This window comes from Aphis gossypii, chromosome 1 (assembly GCF_020184175.1).
Source record: "Aphis gossypii isolate Hap1 chromosome 1, ASM2018417v2, whole genome shotgun sequence".
NCBI lineage: Eukaryota > Metazoa > Arthropoda > Insecta > Hemiptera > Aphididae > Aphis > Aphis gossypii.
In genome coordinates, this window is record NC_065530.1 from 81960494 (window position 1) to 81982223 (window position 21730).

A 21730-nucleotide genomic window follows, 5' to 3' on the forward strand; every position below is an offset into this window, starting at 1 on the left:
AAAAAACATTATAATAATGATATTAAAAGAGTATTATTAAATTATACAACATAATGAATAAATCAATGTTAAGTCAAAAAAATAGTCAATACATATTACATAACGTAATTGGATTTAACTGTAAAAAAATTACAATTTGTAAAAAATCGAGACAAAATAGAGATGTTTATGTAGTTAAGGTATTTTTTTTACATTTTTACAGTCATACAATTTATTGAGAAGTATGCTTGAAAATCAATACTGTTCCATCAAATGCAATACTTTTGGTCGCATTATTGATTATACTAATATAATATTGTATTGAAAATAATAAAATGCATACAAGCTGTATATGTTGCAATAAATTGTGTACGTTCAATCATACGGTAGGGTTCGTATGATGTAAGTATGAATAACGATCTCGCTGAAACCATCTTAAATGATTGCCTACTAATGTCATAACATATAATAATATTAATAGTCAAACCACTCGAGGTGTAATAAAATCGAAGCTAATTGATTACGATATCGATAAATCATATTATATTTTAAAGTATGACCAAACGAGGAACATAATATAATTCGTTCATTTACATGTCACAGCGATGTTATATATTTAAGTATTATAATCACCGATTTTCGGAATACCTAAGTATAATAGTATAGACAAAGCGACTACGCCTATCATGTTAATTATATGGCGTGAAATGAGATAATCTGAGCTATTATTATATCATAGGTATTAAAATATATCAGCCAAGGTTGAGCAAGCTAATGATACTTTTTAACTGAGTCGAGTTGTATGGAATACGTAAATATCAAATAGATGTAGTTTAAAATAATAGACAAATATCACTGAACGCAGGCAATATATTTACTATATAATGATAATAATATTTTATATTTTATATTTTTTAGTATTTATTTTTGTATGCATGCATTAATTTTTAGCATAATTTTTCACAAATAGCAGTATAATATACTAAATGGTAGATACCTAATATAGGTAATATATTTTTATTGAATAATTATGACTAATGGCAACAAAACGATAAGTAAATTTATGAATTACATTTTTAATTTCCTGTCGTCTACTGTCATTAATCATTTATAAACAAACACAACTCGAATTTAACCGAAAGTATAGTTCGTTATTTACTAAGTTGATACCAATAAAAATCAACCGAGTCAATCAAAATTTACTCGACTTTACGTATTTAATAATTATTATATTAATGTATAATATAAAAGAGTTGTACAATTTCTACACACATATAATATAGTTACACGCGTAACTATGCATTCGACATAAAGTTATATTGTGCACCATAATTTAGTCTACCAAATATGCGTCACATATATGCACATCAAACATTAATACTTAACATAATATACGTTTGAGATATCGTTATCCCCACCGGTTTTCGTGATAACTAACTCGACATTTGGACGGTACTGTATATAACATACAATATACGTTGGCTTTAGTATAATGCGCGATTGTATCAGATGAAGATTATAAACTCGAATGTAAATGATTAGTGTCGATAGCATATTATTTTGTCGTTAAACGCGCACGTCGCGATATTTTAATAATTATTATCATTATTATATTCAAACCGTTACACGTTGTCATACGAATATAATGTTTTAAGTCCATTCCGTACGCGTATATATATTATTGTACGGTAATATTATACGTGTATTTTACGTCGTGTTAATTTCGAATTATTCAAATATATCGATATAATATTAATACGCAGTGATACATGGCTCTGGGCGCTTTCGATTATGTCGTGCTTACGGTCACGTTATTCGCGTCCGCCGCGATCGGAGTGTATTACCGGCTCACCGGTGGCAAACAGCAAACGACAAAGGTGAAACATAATAATAATAATAATTATATAATGATATGCACGCGTATTGTACACGGCATGACGATAGTTTACTTAATGTGCCCACTGGTAGTACCTATGACCGCTGCTCGACGGTCATTCTTTTGAACGACCATATACGAACATTCAAAACATTTATTTAAATTATTTGAACTAGCTCGGTGTAACGTACTATAGAGGTGTACCTGGGAAAATTGGGCAATGTGCCAGTGCATAAAATTCAGTAGCTTTATACCGGGTGGTTCGTAGAGCGTGTTACATCGATTTTTCTTTCAATTATGAGTTGATTGAAATTCCGAGTTTCGGAAATTTTAAACTACCTACCTAGTTTTTAAAAACGTATATTTGTTATATATGTTAATAGGGACAACCATAAGAATGTGTCGATACGATTTCTTCATATTATATCAATACATTTTTCAAATAAACTAATTAGATTGCCGACATATATGAATCGCAATTCTACCGAGTAATTCTCTTGAGTAATGAAATATTTAATTATAAAGAATAATAATCATGATAATACAAGTAGATATAGTAATTTGAAAATTGGGTTTATTAAAATTTTTTATTTGTAAAATCTGTCCAAGTATAATTAGTACCCACCTATTTTTGTTTTTTTTTTTTTAAATAAAATTAGTATTTACATTTTATATTTTATTTAAAACTATTATTAAGGACTATTATATTTTTTAGTAAGTATTTTAGTAAGGCTTCTCTTTGAGTTTTAATTTATATGAATTTTTAGTAGATAAAAAGGGTTCTCATTTGAGTGTGAGAAATTTGTACTATTATAGTTCCAACGGCACAAATATGCCTAGAATCGCCAAATATCTAATCATTTGAAAATAATGTCTTTAAATATAAAACATAAAATTTACTAGTGTAATTTGTTTTTAATTATCAAATACATTCAGAAATTAATTCTTATTAATTTTTCTTCTTATTTTTTTTTATTAATTTGCTTTATTTTTAGTGACGGATTTCGTATTTGTTTGCATTTATTATTTTATAGATATTTAAATAAAAAACCCACGAAAATTACAGCCACATTGGCTCACAGACAACAAAAAAAAATCGTGTTTTTAAGAATACTTGACATATTATACAACATTAACAATAATATTATTATTAAAATACATTAAAAATATTTTAAATTTGATTTAATAATTTTTTTACTTTCATGAAGATCAGTAAGTTTTTTGTAGAAGGAGAATATGGTTGCTAATTATTCCACACTAAAAATAAGAATATGAATGATATATCATAATATTATCAGAATTAATGAATGAAAGATTTTATTAACTAACCAAAATAATGATAATGATTACACAATCATCGGGTGTAAACAAACAATGAAATATATTATAAATTATAATTTATAATATAATATTATCTTGTTGTTTGTGAAATTGGGAAATTAAAATTATACTTTTGACGGGATAAATATAAAATAATATAATAAATTGCTATCATCTATTATAGTCGAATAATTAGGGTTCATATTTTCTGTCTGTAAAAAACTTACTGACCATCACACATATAAACAAATAATTGAATTAATTTAAAAATGTTTTTAATATGTTTAATAAAAATATTATAGTTGATGCTATGCAATGTGTCAAGTATTCTTAAAAAACGATTTTTTGTTGTTGTCTGTAAGCCAATGTGGCTATAATTGTCGTGGAATTTTCTTTTAAACATGTATAAAAAAATAAATAGTTGTTTGGGTAGAAATAATAAATGCAAACAAATACGAAATAATCCGTTACCAGAAATAAAAACAAATTAATAACAAAAAAAAAAAATAAAATATTTATACATTTTTAATCCTGGGTTCTCCAAAAAACATTTCTTGGTTGTAATTAATTGTTATTTTCTGTTCATTTGCTAATGGTGTATTGTACGGATGATTTTAAATTACATGTTTATGTTCACACACACACAAATGTATAGTATTAAACATTATATTTCAGGAATATATGCTGGGAGACAAGAAATTGTCCATTATACCTGTGGGATTTTCGTTAATGGCCAGTTTTATGTGCGCCACAGCCATGTTTGGGTTAAGCGCTGAAAACTATTTGAGAGGAACACAATTCATGACCATTAATGCATCCAATATTATCGGTACACCTATTGTCGCCTATGTTTTTCTACCAGTATTTTATAAGCTCGGATATTTATCCGTTTACCAGGTAAATGAGTAGTATGTAAAAATAAAATTTTATTAATTTTTTGTATTACAATATCTGTGGAAAACTTTGTAGTAAGATGCCTATAAAATAAGTGATTATAAATTATAATAATTTAATATTTTAGACTTCTGATAAATATTTAACATTTTACGTAGGTATAGTTATAGGTATTTCATGATTACTTTTTTCCTTTGATCTTTTCCTTTTTTTTTTGATTTTTACAAAAGATACACAATTTTTTAAATTATCATTAATTTTGCTATGATGTAAGCTAATAAAAAATACCTTTATCTAGTCGATATTTTGAAATACCTATGCGTACACTGTTAAAAATAAAGACAGGAAACTAAGTAAATGTCTGTAAGATATTATTATGTCTCCGATATAATATTATCATGGTAGTTAAATATATTTTATACAATTTTCTTTGTTATTTTTATGCATTTTTTTATATTTTTTTATACTAATATCAATATCAATATATTATACCTATTATATTATATTAACGCATTATTTATTTTAGTTTAAAATGATTGACTATTTAATATCACGTATCATGTTAAATAATATAGTTCATTTGGTGTTATTTTCGGAACACTTATTTTATTATTGATCACTACTAACTGTAGAATAATATATTTATACCACTGTTGTTTTCACAGTAGTTCGATTTTAGCCCTTTCAGACTTTTTGCTAAAGTTCGGTCGGCTAGTAATTTTCAATCGAATTCGCCCGTTCGAAGTTTGTGTAACTATATAATGTTTCTTTAGTACATTTCTTACGAACCGTGTAATTAAACTACGTCATTCAAGAGTGATTGGGAAATGAATAGATGGCTTAAATGAATCCGAAAAACAAACGATAAGAAAACAACCTGTCAATCACACATTACAGTGTGTTGACGAGCATTTATTATAATACTTAAATGGAACCTCAACTTCCTACCAGATAGTACCTTTATTATTTAATATTTTATATCACAAAAACACGCGTTATGAGTGTATAAATAAATTCTTTAAAAATAGAAATGAATTAGAATTACAAAATAAATCATTATTATTATTGCAGTATTTGGAAGAACGTTTCGGCAAGTCGACTAGAATCGTTGCGTCTTTGGCTTTTAGTATCCAAACGGTACTGCGTACTGCACTAGTACTGTACGCGGCCTCATTGGCTTTGAATGCCATCGCTGGATTTTCACCGACCGCGTCCATGATGGTCGTTGGCATGTTGTGTACTTTTTATTCTACCGTCGGAGGCATCAAAGCCGTAATCGTCACCGATTTGTTTCAGGTCAGCTATGGGTTAAGTTTTTAAATTTCGATTATCGATTTAAAGCGCTTTTATACATAATTAAATTGCAACGGTTTTACGACGATGGTTATTATAATATTTTATATTATAATATAATTTTCGTTCAAATGGTAACAGTAAGTATCCATTTGAGTAATGTAATGGACATAAGTATTCTCAAAATAATAATTCATCAAATTGTTCTTTGTTGTTTCTTATATTAATGTTTTGTGAATTACAATTATTGTAAACGGTTTGATCATGGCTTCCCATCTACGGTATGAAAAAATGCGTATTCGATTATAATTTATAAATGATAAAACTTTACAAGTAACAGAAGTTGAATTAAGACGTTTATGTACGAACGATGAATAACTATTACCTACTACATAATATAACCTTTTATATTGTATTTTATTTTAACTTCATTGCTTAGTAATATTTTCCAATTTTCTATACTCTGTCCATTTGGTTTATAACGACAAGTGCATTAATATTTCAATAAATGTACTTAAAATATCATGTATAATGTAATTGAATGTTATATGTATTATTAAATTATAATATAATAGATAGTTTAAAATTTAAATTTACTGAACTGTCTGTTGAAATGTATAACTTAATGTTGAAATTATTTTCATAATGCCAATGAAACGTAAATACCTATATAATACAATCATTTTCTGAAGTACTTATTGAAATACAATTTAGTTGTCATAATTCGAATCCGATTACAGGAAAAGTTTTAATTCGACTCCGATATCTCAAATGTTATAAGCAATATAAAATAGTACCCTATTGTGTTCATATTCAATTTTTATGATACTTGCTATACAATATTTTTGTCTTTGTCTCTTTGACTATGTTAATGATAATATATTACCTATAAAGAGTAACAAAACTTTGTAATTAAAATCGATGACCTTTTATTGAAAATATAATTTTCTGAAACAATTTTGAAATTATTTTACGATACTCGTTCATTATAATAAATAAAATCTACACAGCTATTATCAATATTTGAATATAAACTATACAGTTTTAAAATGTCTATTAACAATATTCAACTTTTATAAAGGTATAAGTAATCGATACACACGGAATATTAGAACCAAAAAATATTTCATCAACTAAATTAAAGGAAATAATACATTACATCAAACAATCAAATGATTATTAGTTTTTCTATCATTTGTCCCAGAGTTCAAATTACATTTTCAAATCATCATTGAACAAATTACTTACTATTTTTGAGGCTTTGGAATGACGTAATAAGTAATTCTTGGTTTAATTTTGTCAACGGCTTAACATACCAGGTTATTTAACAGACTCAGAAAACATTGATTAATTTGTTTCAAAGTTTGTTCTCTATTAATAAATTATTTAATCAGTCTGGGCTTATCGGTCATTGAGTGGCGCACGTCCATCGCTCGCGATATACACTTTCTGTGATGTACAGTTCAAGGTCTGTTCTTATCTCATTACCGTAATGAGCCATGCTTTACAATGAGTTTGGTTCGTGGGTACTGGAAGGCAATTCGCTCACGATCATGGCTCTCTGGGTAAATTAAATCTACCTTCTTTGTCTATTTCCCCTAGATCAGTAGACAAGAAGTCAAAATATTTGTTTCCTCGATCCGATTAGAGGTTTTACAAATCCACAATAATTCAGATGAGAGTGTATTTTTTCTACCTTGTGATAAACTGTAGCCCATGAGATTCAGTCTCGAACCAACATCACAAAAACTACACCCCATTCTCAACCTATTTACGTGACAAAAAGTAACAAATTTCACTATACCTATTCAAACATAAGTCAAGTTAATGTAACTCACGCATATTAATGAGTTCACTTGCAAGACTATGTGTCATCCTATCTTATTGTTCGGTCTAAGGGGCTGTGAAATGCAAAAATAATACTCGATTACTTGAAAAGCTCAGACACAGATTTCTACACATTTTGCCCTCCTAACTCACGACCACTTAGGGTCGTAATCAGAAACTTACACTATACAACTCTAAGTTTTGATATTTCTGATGCTCTAACTAAATTTGGCTATTTGGTTAGAGATGTAGGAAATATCAAAATAATAAATTATCTCTGCCGTTATTTTTTGTAGGTCTAAATACCAAAAACAATAATTTAGATATCTTTTATACTACTATGCTATCGCATATCTCCGTCGAAGTTGAAAAATCACATGAATCTTATATTGGTCCACCTCAATGTCATAAATCATAATAAATCGTCAGACATACAGACATATATAATATATACATACTTCTCACACAAACCTCGCTGTGTCAAATGCGGTGAAGAATACCTCTCGAGAAAATGTTTCAAAGATATGAACTGTTTTCCGGCCGAAAATTATTCTATATCCATTAATTAAGTTACTAATGATAGTTTTAAATAATTTAAACTCAACTTTATCTATTTTATAATTATCTTAATTACTATTAGATTATTTAAAAAAAAGTAATTACTACATTATTCGTATTAGTAGTTATACCTATTTAAGTCACTGCACATCTATTTACCTATATCTAATTGTTGAGCTATCATTATTTTACAAAAGATTAATAAATAAAAAAAAGTTAAATAACTTATTGTTTTAGACAATGGACAGTATACTATAATATATAAAACTTATAAAAGTATTTATTCTCAAGAAATTGATTTCTAGAACATGGTCTTAGTTTTAAGTCTATATTGACATTGTGCTTTAATCCGAACCGACACATAGCGTTTTACATCTAATTCAAAATTCATTGTTTAGTCTGAAGTAGTTATACATGATGGATTTGATACGTGGCGTTTTCATCCACGGTGAATAAGCTTCGGTCTTAAACAAAACAATGTTTAGTAAACATGCTTGGAAACTAAAACAATATAGCATAACATTATCACTTTAATTATTTAAATTATTTTTTCATATTGTATTATTGTTATCAATTTCAAAATTATAGATAAAAACAATGCATTATAATAAATATATGATTTTATACTTTGATATAAATAATATACCAACATGAGAAATTGTTGGTTTACTAATCGAAACGTATAATAAATATACAATTTTTCACGCATGTAGTATAAAACTAACGATTATTTAAATTAAATTATGTTAGTATTTTTCTGAGCCGATTACCTAACACCGATTGCTATGTGATTTTTTATTTGATTTAAATTGATATTTATTTAATAAAGGTTTGACATTGTAAATAAAACAATTATAGAAGAATGATGTCAAGAAAAATACATATTACCTTATTTAATTTTTTTTCCATATAATATGGTTTAATATTTTGAATTGAAAATTGATTAGGCCATTTGGTGTTCTAACTTTGTAATCATTTTGATTGCAATTTTCTCGAAAAACTTGGCTATAAAAATAAGTTTTTATTCGCTTAAAACTATTTACTGTCTTCGCAATAATATGCACAGTAATGGGATTCGAAAAGTGTGCGAAATGCGAAATCTAAAATTGACATGATATTAAAACAACACGTCTCAATTAGAACACGCTGATAATATTTTAACATAGGCGAACCAACTTAACTCCATTTTTTAATTTGTGCAGTCGTTGCTCATGTTCGGGTCTGTTTTTGTGGTCATTGGAGTGGCAGCGGTCAACGTCGGTGGACTGACAGAGATCTGGAGAATTGCCTACGATTACGGTCGTGTGGAACTGTTAAAGTGCGTTGAAACGAGTGAGTAAGTTCTTCGTTATTAATGTACAAAAACGTCCCGACAGCTTTCAGATCGACCCGACGGTCAGGCACAGCTGGTGGTCACTGATGCTGGGTGGAATGTTCACGTACGTCTCGGTGTACGGTGTCAACCAGGTGCAAGTGCAGCGTTACCTGACCATGAAGGACTATAAAACCGCGGTCAGGACCCTGTGGTTCAGCTGGCCGGTAACCGCTTTCATGTCGGTGTCCATGTGCTTCGCAGGACTGGCCATATTCTCTAAGTACCGAGACTGCGATCCGATCAAGTTGGTACTCCTCGAATTTGCGTTCGTCTCAAGAATGACATTACTAATGAGTTTCCGTTCGCGTGTGTTTGTATGTATTCAGGGAAGGTAGAATAACTAGTGGCGATCAGCTAATGCCCCTGTTCGTGTTGGACACGATGGCCAATATTCCCGGATTAACTGGTTTGTTTTTGGCGGGTGTATGCTCATCCGCATTGTGTTCCGTGTCGGCAGCTCTCAACTCCTTAGCAGCCGTTACACTTGAGGATTATATTACAGTAATATTTTACATTTATATTATCGTAACAACCGTAGTTTCTTTTGCAAAAGTTATCGTTAATTTATCTCTCGAAGTGATGAAAGGCGGTCGATAAAGACCTTAAGGGAAGACGCATAATACTATAAAATATACTATTTGATATGATACACACTTTATATAAGACTTTAAATCGCGGTCTGAAATATTTTTGTAATTTGATCCCTAAAAGTATAACATATATGTATGTATTATATATATGTTATTTATATTATATTATATCTTTGTACTTGTATAGAGTACATAGTAGTGATCATCCTAAATATTATTATTATTATTATTATTATTAAGGCGGTGTGAAATGATAATATTATTGGAATGTATTTCGGATGTATATAATATATAGCCACTGGCAAACGTCGACATACCCGATGAGAAACGTGTGTTGTGGCTCAAAGTCATTGTCGTCGTCTACGGGATCCTATCGATAGTGTTAGCGTTTTGTGCGCATTTTGTGGGACCGCTGCTGCAGGCGTCAATGACGATTTTGGGCATTATCGGAGGACCCATGTTGGCGGTGTTTACTGTCGGCATACTTGTGCCGTATGTAAACCAAAAGGTAACTATCAAACGTGATTAGTCTTAGTGCTCACGATAACGTGTATATACCGTACCTACTTATTAAAATAGTATGTAGGGTGTCTAAAAAAAAAGTATAATGGTAGTGAATGGACTATAGAATATTGCAAGCGTATGAGGAGGGGAAGAGGGGGTTTCAACGCCTACAAAATGTTTGGGAAACATTTAACATTTAAGCGTTTAAAATAATATGCGTTGGTATTATGTTTTTTTTTTTGTTATTATTAGCTGTTATGAATTTTTTCCTAAAAAAAATGGAACAATATTTTTCCCGATATGCAGCAGGCTTACAGACCATAAGGCACCTATAACTAATTATATTTAGTAGCGCACTGTATAAATGCATATGTATCGCTGTCTTAGTAGAAAATAACACGATCGGATATATTTAAGTTATTAGTGAGTAATAGTAACGCATATCCAAAAAATATTTTTACTGTAAAAAATTTAATAAAAAGAATATAGGAATATGGGTACCACTCTACTATACACTAGGTATTGTCGAATGCCATATTTAAGTGAAAATCCATTTTATTTGTTTTTTAGTTGTTTTGAAAAATATTGGAATTTTTAAATTTTATCCTCCAAAATATCAATTAAATTCAATTTTCTACTAGAAACTACCACCAGTTTCAAAAGCATTTTTACTGCACCAATAGGTGATATGACAGCAAAAAAAAAACACATACAATATTGTAAAAACAATAGGTACATTCAACGCTCCTCTAAGAATTTAAAATACTTCAACACATACATTTTTTTAGGATATCATCTTTCAATACTTTAGCTAGTGCTGAGTAGTGCTTTTTGTTTTTTTTTTTTGTATTATTCAATTTTAAATTAAAAAAATAGGTTTGGGAAATTATATTTTGATAAAATAATACATCAAAGAATCATTTTCTAAATTAATTTTTTAAGCTTACAACTCTGTTTAAAAAAATAAATAAAAGCATGTGCTTGAATAAACAATTTTACGCTTTAGTGATGTGTGACACTTTTTTAATATTTTCAGCACTAGCGAGCATTATAATGGTGCTGAAAATGACAGCAATGTTATGTAACAAAAGATTTTAGGTTTAAATACTATGTACCTTAACGTAGTGTAATATATTTTCATTTTCATTTTTTATAATTATCTGGGAATCGGAAAAAATACAATAAGAAAATATGCAAAAAATAACCATTTTTAAAAATTGAAAACAGAATATTTTTTTACTCATCTGCAATTCTCATTTACTCATGTATATAATGCACTTCTTTTTTAAACACTCCCTTTTATACAATTTTTTATGATTATGTAGATATGTTGAATTTCGATAGTAATATTATCAATGAAGTTTAAATTTAATTTAATTACACTGATCAATGACTAGAATTGTATTTTTGAATGCATTGTTATTCGAAAATTTGATTTATTTTATATTAAACTTTTGATGATCTCTAATAACTAACAATAATATTATATTATGATAGTTATTTATCAATTGTTACACGAATGTCGTAACTTTTAACTGTAAGTTTTGAAAACCAATTTCAACACAAGATAATAATACAAATATCTATTTATTTTTTTATTGCGTTCGACCAGTTATTGTGACTGTTATATTATTATAATGGTACATATTATGTATTATGAATACAGGGTGCTATGGTGGGTCTCGTCGTGGGTCTCATCTTTTCATTTGTCTTGGGACTAGGAGGACCCAAACCACCAGTGAACAATTTGCCCACCTACACCAACGGATGTTCGCCGGACTCGTTTAGTAACTTTGATGTAAACGTCTTGTCTACTACTCAACTGCTAGCGTCCACGACAACACAAGTGTGAGTATAAAGCATACACATTGTACATCCTTTACTATAACAAATTAATTTTCTTAGTCTATATGTGTGGTTTCACTTAAAATTTAAATGATGTTATCCCTATAAATATAGTTTCTTTTAGATTTAAATACATACGGTGTGATTATGATTAATCAGAGATAAAATTCTAAAATACTTAGTATTTTGGCCGAATGACTTAATTCGATTTGGATTATTTGCAACATAAGGGAGACTTTATACTATACTTATTTTTGAAAAAATTTAGATTGTTTTTTCACTAAACCAAAACAAATATAAATCATCTTTTTGAGTTCGATTTTTTTTTAATCTTAGAAATTGAGTGAAATCAAAGGAATCAGTATAAAATAATCGTATGAATCGTATGGAAGTCGAATAAAAAAATAAATAAAAATAAAATAAAATAATATTTAGAAAAAAACACGTATTATTATATTATTTAGTTTTACCGTATAATATGAAGTTCCTTTCAAATTCCTACGATTTGTACCGATTCATATGATTTTTAACTTGTTCTCCATTACTAGAACATTAAGATAGAGAATACATACAAGTCCAAATTATCTAAAAAAAAAAAAATTGTCTAATAATATAGATTTTAACTTAAAGGGAGAAGGGCGTAAAAACGTTTGATATAATACTCTCATGCGAAAAAAGGGTATAGATGAGAAAGTAAGTAACCGTTCTAATATCCGACAGGTGTTGAATGAATTTTACTATTGAGAAGTAATACGTGTGTCAAATTTGAATTCAACGATTTGAATGCAAACAAAAAACGATTTTAACCGAATACTTTCACCAATGTTACTAAGATTTATATTTTATTATATATATTTGTATTGCTATTTAAGTAATTTATTTTACTTTTCTAAATACTATAACCGTAAATTCAACTAAAAACATTGAATTTGAAAATGTCATTGCTTATATAAAATATATTAAAAGTACCCACAAATAATATTCTTAAATTACAGTAATTTACCTAATATTAAGTCTTTTATGCATTAAAAAAAAAGATTATCTGAACAAAATATTTAATGTTAACATAAATCGTGATTACACTGTATAAAAGAAGTTATACAGAAGCAGATAAAAGTAGCAAAATGTTTTTTTTTAATTAAATAATTAATATTATTTATTTTAATGTTTATTTTATTGTATAAGTGTAATAACAATATTTTATTAACAGTGTGATAAAATATCAGCAATAAATATATTTTTGATAATACGAAATGATATCGATACTTAAGATGATATCCTACTGCATCACTATCTATATACATTTATATTTTCACATGAAGTGTAGTATTGTATCCTATCTTACAGTTTATTTAATTTAATATTATCGTTTTAGGGTTCATGAAGAAAGTTACATGTATTTGTATAAGATAAGTTACATGTACTATATAGTCATTGGTTTCGCGACTACCGTATTATTGAGTTTGGTGGCAAGCTTGTTCTTCGAATCCAATGTCGAATCACTAAATCCGAAATTATTTTTTTCAACTAGTCCAGAAAGTGTAGAAAGACAAGTTGAAACAAGACAAAAAAGACTTTCTACTGTTTCAAAAACCGTCACGTTTTCCATTAATTCGTGAAAATTATCGTTGTTTATTATTACTGTTACTAATATTAATAGTTTAATTTTTGACAATATGTATTTTTGTTTGATTTCAATCATTGTAACTACGAAAGTGAATTATTTATTTATATGTATTTGTTGAGTATGATGTATCTATGTGTGTTTTCTATTTTTACTGTATAATAGATTTCTATGATATTTTTAAGTAAAAATTGTTATAATAATAATATATTATATATATATATATTTTTTTTTAATAGAAATTTATCAATACAAATTTATCTTATGAATATAAGAAGTTGGCTGTGTAAGCAGTGGTGAGATGAGGATTTTTTTGTTTTCACTATATTCATTTTCTGTAGTTGTCCCTGAGGTCATCGATTACGATACAAAATATTAAATAAATCAAAGTGACAAAGTTAATATAATGTATAGTGTAACATTAATTTTATTTAGTTAACGTAGAAACGTTACAATATGATTTTATGAATAAAAAAAAATGACTTTATACGAAATTGAATCGTAACACGCGTTTTATAAAAATAATTTAATTCCGAATTTCTTTTATCTAGAAACGTTTAAAAAGTTATATTATGTTGTCAATTTGTCATATAATATTGCCATTGACATGGATTATGATTATTATGATTTGTGAGTTTATGACTACGATTAGTGTCATTCACATTTGGTTGTATATACATTCTACATATGATACCAGTGTCAGTTTTATTCTTCATTTTAATATTAGATTAGGTACCTATTAATACTACGATAAGAGTTCTGTTGAATTATTACAACTCCAGAGTAAATATAGAAGAACAAGGATTAAATGAACTTCATGTGTGAATCATCATAAATTGATCAACATTACATTTGTTTTAACAGCCATAAAAAAAAAAAAAAACAGAAAATGAATATTTTAATCTATTCATATTATAATAATGTGTTTTGCAAGAAAAAAGCTTTAACTACTGGTAAACATTGTATTATAGTGTCTGAGAATTATATTTCAATAGAAATGGGCAGTTGTATGCATGAAAAGATGTATTTAAATATCGGTTATTGGGTAAAAAATATACAAATAAATGATGTAAAAGATATTAGATTCAAGATTTATTTTTATTTTAAATAGATTTTAATGTAAATTGTAATATTATTAATAATTCGTATTAATATTTATAGGAAATACTACTCTTATTTGAAACTCTATACTCAAGAATACTTGGTTAACGTTGCATATATTGATTAGGTACCTGCACGATACTCATATAGAGTATACTAATAATTAGACCCTACTGCTATGTACATAATTTTCAACTCAGTATATTATCATTATGGTTAAGTTTACTAGGTTATAACTTAACCGTAACATATTTTACGAATACCTATACATTAATTATAACATTCATTATTACAATAATATTAATAACTTAAATATTATCTACGAAATGCAACAGCAGTAAAATAAAACTATAAATTAGTTGAGAATTTTTTTTAAATAATATACATAATAGTTAAGCATGTATATAATGAAAACTTTATGTAAAACTAGTTAAGTCAGAGATCCTCAACCGGGGTGCCGGGAACTTTATTTAGGGTTCCGCGAAATTATTTTAAATATATTTTTTATTATAATATTATTTATACAATAATAATTAAAAATAAAAATATATAGTTAATGTTCAATATAACAATTAGTTTTATAAAATATAATATGTGTATATACAATATACTATATATCTACATTTTACTACTTTTGTTTATACTTATGCACTAGCCACTGGTAAATAAAACGGTTAGGCTTCCGGATTTTTAGAAAATGACTAAGGGTGCCGTGAATCAAAAAAGATTGGGAACCTCTGAATTAAGTTATGTTACAACAAACCCTGTTGAACTATATTTATAATTAGATTTTGAGCATTATTTAAAAAAATCTTACAAGCTTATATACTAAGTAATTGATTAATATAGTACCTATCTACATACTGTACTTATTAGCTTTATCTATAAAATTAAATATAGAATCATTACTGTTCAGTGTTCACAAATAAAATTAATAAAATATATATATTATTATAGATTTAAAAGTTAAAAATATATTACTATGACAAGTGATATTATTAAAAAATAATTCAATTAAAACTAGGTTAAAATAATGAATCAAAAAAATTAATTAAAATTATTCGTGAAAAATTTTAAACCATTAAGTTTTAAATAATCGAGTTGTTGGCACATATTTTAATGTTTATAAGAACTAATGGCATATACATTCAAACTATGACTACGGTGTTATTGTTAGAAATTATTAAATTATAATTTCACTTTTAATTAAATTCGTAGTGTATTTTCTATATACATTTGAAAATTAAAAAAGCTTTTGTAGCTTAACATTTTTGTATTTTTTTTTTATTTACGTTTTCAATTTTTATTCTGATTAATCAGAAAAAAATTAATGTATAATTAAATTTAAATATATCGAACATAAAAAATACACCTATACCTATATTGAGGTGTAGGTATTATAACTTTGATAATTTATTAAATATTTTAATTTAATACTAACAACAAGAATATCGATACAACCACTTTTACATAAATTAGGTATTTATAATGGTTTGCAATACTGAACGATATTATATTAGCACAACGGTTTGGTATCAAATATCAAGTGAATAAAATATAAATTTACGATTCGTCAGTAGAACATTTTTTTATTCTTCGAATGTTCAAAAATATCAAATACACCGTTATGTAATACTGTTAAAGAAAATAATGGAATTGGAAAGATAAAACACGCGGCCGCACGTGTATAGAATATTCGGAAAGGTAATAAAAAAAATAATAAGTATCTTAATGTTTTTGGATGTAAATATAAATGAACTAAAATAATATTTTGGAAATAAACTATTGTAGGAAACTACAATATTTGACTATCTTGGGATGTTTATGCATCAGTCCTTTCGTGACTATGATTTATTACACAACGACGGGACATAATAACAACTAACAACATTTTTAATATTGTTATAATGAGAATGGTTTCCGTTAGTCATTAAGGTAACGAAATTGACAATGAAACATTTTTCTTTCAAATTTATAATTGTACAAAATCGTTGATATAATATAGTAAATTGTAATAATTGTGACATTGTGGTACACTTTAAACACAATATTATAATAGCACATAACTCAATGTGCATAATAAAAATAATATTTAAATAAAATAATATTATGTTAAAATCTCTTATGGTAAAACTAAGTAAAATAAATATAATTAAAAATATAACTTATAACCAAATTAATTAAATAAAAAAAATATTTTTTTTTTTATATTAAAATACAATATTTTTTTAAATTAAATATTTTTATTTATAGAACTTTAATTGTATAGAAGTAAAGCTTAAATTTTCAAGATATTCGATTAAAATTTATAATTTCATTAGAAATTATTATGGTTTCATGATACTTAAGAATAAAATATATATAATGTAATCTCGAGGAAGGTGTTTTAAAATAACATTTTTTAATTAATTATTTCATATTATCAATGGATATACAAATTTTATAGTCGACCATAAACTAATTAATATTAATTATTTGTTGTTTTATTGTTCTCAATAAAATAAACATTAAATTGGATATATTTAATCTTTATAATAATATATTATTTATAATTCAAAGAATTAAAAATTATAACTTAAAATTAGTATTTAAAAAAAAAACATGTGATTATGCTGTATGTTATGAATATATTATAATAAATTATTCAAACATATGTTATTAATTATTATGAACATATACTCCTATTAACAAAATTATATTTCGTTTTCTAGTTGAGAATAATGTTTCATAGTTATGTTATTCATTCAAAGTTTTCAGAAATATACCAAATACCTATAAGATAAAAATGAATTTCTACCAGAATTTTATCGTATTCTTTATAACTCACGAGTATATCTTATGGATTATTATATTACAAAAAATTCTATATAGATCTTCAGTTACTTCACACCGTAAGTAAATTTATTTGATAAGGAATAATATAATTAATATAATTTTCGGGTCAGGTATAGGTATTTAAAATTGAATTATTAAATCTGTTTGAATTAAAACATCAACTAATAACTAAGCTACTAATTATAAATTATATTTTCATAGAAGTTATGTTTATTTAGTCAATAAAATATAATTAATAATAAAACACTCAGAAAAACGTCGTTTATAAAATATTACCTTAAAATGTAATACATAATAAATTCATTTGATTTGATTTTTAACATTTTATGTTAAACTTAAACAATTTTTAAGCTGGTTAATCTAAAAACATGGACGATAGTCACAAGTATGAATGAATGATTTGATTAAAGATCACAGTTTAAAAAATACACTTTATGAAAGATAGATAAATTTATTTATTTTTATTTATATTAAGTTTTACACAATCTGTACTTAGTATTATATATTATTGTATGGTATAAACTTACTAGCACAATAAGACATATATGTGATAATAGAAAGAAAAAAAGGACGACATATATGATTATTTGAAGTAAAAAACTAGTCATACTTCATTAGATAAATAAATTTAAAAACAATTAATATTAAAATCTGAAATAAAAATTAATAAACTGTAAAATAATTTTCTACAACGTCACATACAAAGCCTGGCTGCGATTAATTCGAAAAAGACCTATCTAAATATTTAATGAATTAATTTAAATAATAACTAATTAAAAACATTAGTTTACATAAACATAAATTTATCTATAATGTTTAACGAAGAAGCTTTGTCGATTAGTCTAAGCTTAACAATACATCTTATTTTGAAAATGTCTACAATAAAATAGAATTAGTAATTAATATTATCACTATTTTCATAAATTATATTAAAAAAGTCTTTATACAATTTACTTTAATTATGAATCAACTAATAAAAATTATCCCAAATAATATATTATATTATATTTTATTTGTATCAAATTTACTTTTAAATAATTATCACATTATTAATCGTTTGTATTTGTCCGTTTTTTATTAAACTTAGATTTTGACTACAACATATCAAAAAGAAGTGATTTACCATTTGTTCATTATCATGGTACACCTAAAACTAAAGAAGAAATGGAAAAGAAGAATACAATGGATACATATAATTTAGCTTTAGCAGATACAATGGACTCAAATAATGTTAATAAATATGATTATATGAATCATAGTAACGATCTACAACGCAGCATGGAAATTCCATTTTATTGGGTAATTGATGTCGATGGCCGAAAACATAAAAAAAAATATTCCAATAAATACGGAAAAGAAAAAACTCATCATAATCACTTACGAAAATCTAGAGATGTAACTCATAAAAAATCACATCATAAATCTCAACTGGAATCAAGTAAACATAATGATCATAATTTTAACAAAAATACACACATAAAAATACATAAGGATCAACACCATAATGAAAAATTATTAAAGCATAAATCAATGAAGAAAACTGATACCAGTAACAAATTAGAAGATGAATCAAGTGAAGAATCTATTACACATGGTTTAACAAATAAGCAATCTTATAAAAAATCATCTCATGATATACACAGGAATTCAAAAAAAAAAATAATTGATAAAACAATAGAAATGTCAAAGAAAGAGTTAAAGAAAGAGGCAAGGAAAGAGGCAAAGAAAGTGGCAAAGAAAGAGGAAAAGAAAGAGGTAAAGAAGGAGTTAAAGAAAGAGTTAAATAAACAGTCAAAGAAGGAGTCAAATGAATCAGATAAAAAAATGAGTAAAATAACTGATTCTAGCTTAGATGATTCAAGCGATTCCGATGAAGATTTACAACACTTATCAAAAAGCCATTCTAGTAAAAATTCAAATAAAAAATCAGAAAAGATATCAAAAAATAAACCACAACGACATGGGTCAAGTGGTAAAAAAATAGATAAAAAACTAAGTAATAAAGAAAACGAAACCAACCAATCAAACAAGCGCTCTAATGATTTGAATAATAAAAATCATAAGCAAAAATCTAATAAAAAATTAAAATCAAAACCAAATAGTGAATTTGATGAAGATTTAAGCGATTCAACAGACATTGAACATAGTAATGCAACACAAAAAACAAGTGGTAATAATAGAAAAAATTCAAGCAATAAATTAAAAAAAGCGTCTAATCATGAATCAGATAAAGATAATGGTGACTTGGAAGATAAATATACAAAACAAAAATTAAGTAATAAAGTGGATAAAAATTCTAGTAACACATTAAAAGAAGAATTAAGAGGAGGCGAATCAGACGATGAATCAAATGATCTAGAAACCAATGATGATAGCGACGAATCTAATGAAGATGTAAAGAATTTAAAAAATAAAAATCAGCACCAAAAATCAAATGTTAATGAAGGTAATAAATCGGTAGAAGAATTCAGTGAGGAATCAGATGAGGTATTAAATGATTCAATAAATAATGATGTGTCTAACAAACGTGCCAAAAATTCAAAAAATAACCATAAAAAAAAGAAATCTGATAAAAAAGTAGGTAAAAGATCAAATAATAAATTAAAAAAGAAATTGAATGCCGAATCAGATAAAGAATTAAATAATTCTACAAAGAATAAACACAGAGAAAAATCTAATAAGCATGCTAACAGCTTAAAAAATAAAAATCAGCGTCAAAAATCAAATAGTAAAGAAGGTAATACATTGATAGAAGAATCAAGTGATGAATCAGATGAGGAATCAGATAATTTAATAGATGATGATAATAGTGATTTATCCAACAAACATAGTACAAATTTAAAAAATAACCATAAAAAAAAGAAATTGAATAAAAAATCAGATACAAGTTCAAATAATAAGTTAAAAGAAGAATTGAGCGGAGAATCAGATGAGGAATTGAAAAATTTAATAAATAACGAACATAGTAATGAATCTAATGAATCTGCAAATAATTTAAAAAATAAAAATCAACATCAAAAATCAAATAGTAAAGTAGGCAAAAAATCAATTCATAAATTAAAAGAAAAATCAAAAAAAAAATCACATAATTCAACAAATAAAGAATCAAGCGGTAAATTGAACAATGATTTGCAGGGATCTCTAAGTAAGAAGTCAAGAAAAAAGTTTGAGACTGAAAAGAAAAAGAAAGGTAAAACATCCAAAGACAATTTAAATAATAAATTGGACGAGAATTCATCTGACACAATAAATATAGAAACAATCAATGAGTCTGTTATTGGCAAACATGATGGCTCCTTAAGTCAGCAATCAAAACAAAAAAAGAATACTAAAACAAAGAAGAGAAATAATAAACTAAAAGAATCTTTGAGAAATAAATCAAATAATGACTTACAAGAAGATAAATCGGATGACTTAATAGAAGTTACTCAAAATAAGTATTACTCTAATCGTTATGTAACACATAAGGATAGATCTCCAGATAAATCAAAAAAACATTCAAATTAAAAACAAAGTAGAACGTTGTCAAAATTGTCATAAAAAAAATTAACTCATAAGCAAGAAGTCAAAAAACTTATAGTATATAATAAATCAAATAAAAAACCCGATTAGTTTTTACTAGGTAGGTATTGCATTATAAGAATACCATAATTAAATATATAAAAAAATGATTAATGTAAACTAAATTGAAGTTTGGAAAAAAAAACTGAAAAGCATATTTAAATTTGGTAATTGACTTGAAATTTTTGCTTATAAGTAATTATTTCATTAAAATGTGGAACGTGAATTATATAAAATGTATATTACATTGTTTAATAACAATTAATATTATACTTACTGAGTTATTAAAGACTTGAATATATACTAAAATATTTTGAAACATAATAATTATGTTTACATTATTCTTATTTATTTTTATTGAACCCTCACTTATATTTTATGAAATTAATGTATATATTATGTTGTAAAGTTTTCTTTCGTAGTTTTTTCGACTCTAAAATTAAATTATAAATATTTATAGCAATGAGCTATAATAATAATAAATCAAATTATATTGTTAAAAATATGTAATCATATAAAAGTATTATTAATAATATATAGTCGATTTT

General features: G+C 26.0%; 2 protein-coding genes across 2 annotated transcripts; both read left to right on the forward strand.

The window, feature by feature from the left end:
* Positions 1 to 1462: 1462 nt before the first annotated feature.
* Positions 1463 to 13908, forward strand: LOC114128329 (putative sodium-dependent multivitamin transporter). The gene is made up of 9 exons (XM_027992817.2): positions 1463 to 1856; positions 3851 to 4072; positions 5141 to 5365; positions 8950 to 9065; positions 9124 to 9366; positions 9449 to 9623; positions 10008 to 10220; positions 11883 to 12064; positions 13437 to 13908. Exons 1-9 carry the CDS (start codon positions 1749 to 1751, stop codon positions 13678 to 13680), a joined length of 1728 nt encoding a protein of 575 aa, XP_027848618.2. The 5' UTR covers positions 1463 to 1748; the 3' UTR covers positions 13681 to 13908.
* A 2141-nt stretch (positions 13909 to 16049) lies between these two features.
* On the forward strand, positions 16050 to 21462 carry LOC114128328 (uncharacterized protein DDB_G0283697-like). Its single transcript, XM_027992816.2, has 4 exons — positions 16050 to 16490; positions 16578 to 16721; positions 17498 to 17677; positions 18709 to 21462. Exons 3-4 carry the CDS (start codon positions 17572 to 17574, stop codon positions 21126 to 21128), a joined length of 2526 nt encoding a protein of 841 aa, XP_027848617.2. The 5' UTR covers positions 16050 to 16490; positions 16578 to 16721; positions 17498 to 17571; the 3' UTR covers positions 21129 to 21462.
* Positions 21463 to 21730: the final 268 nt, after the last annotated feature.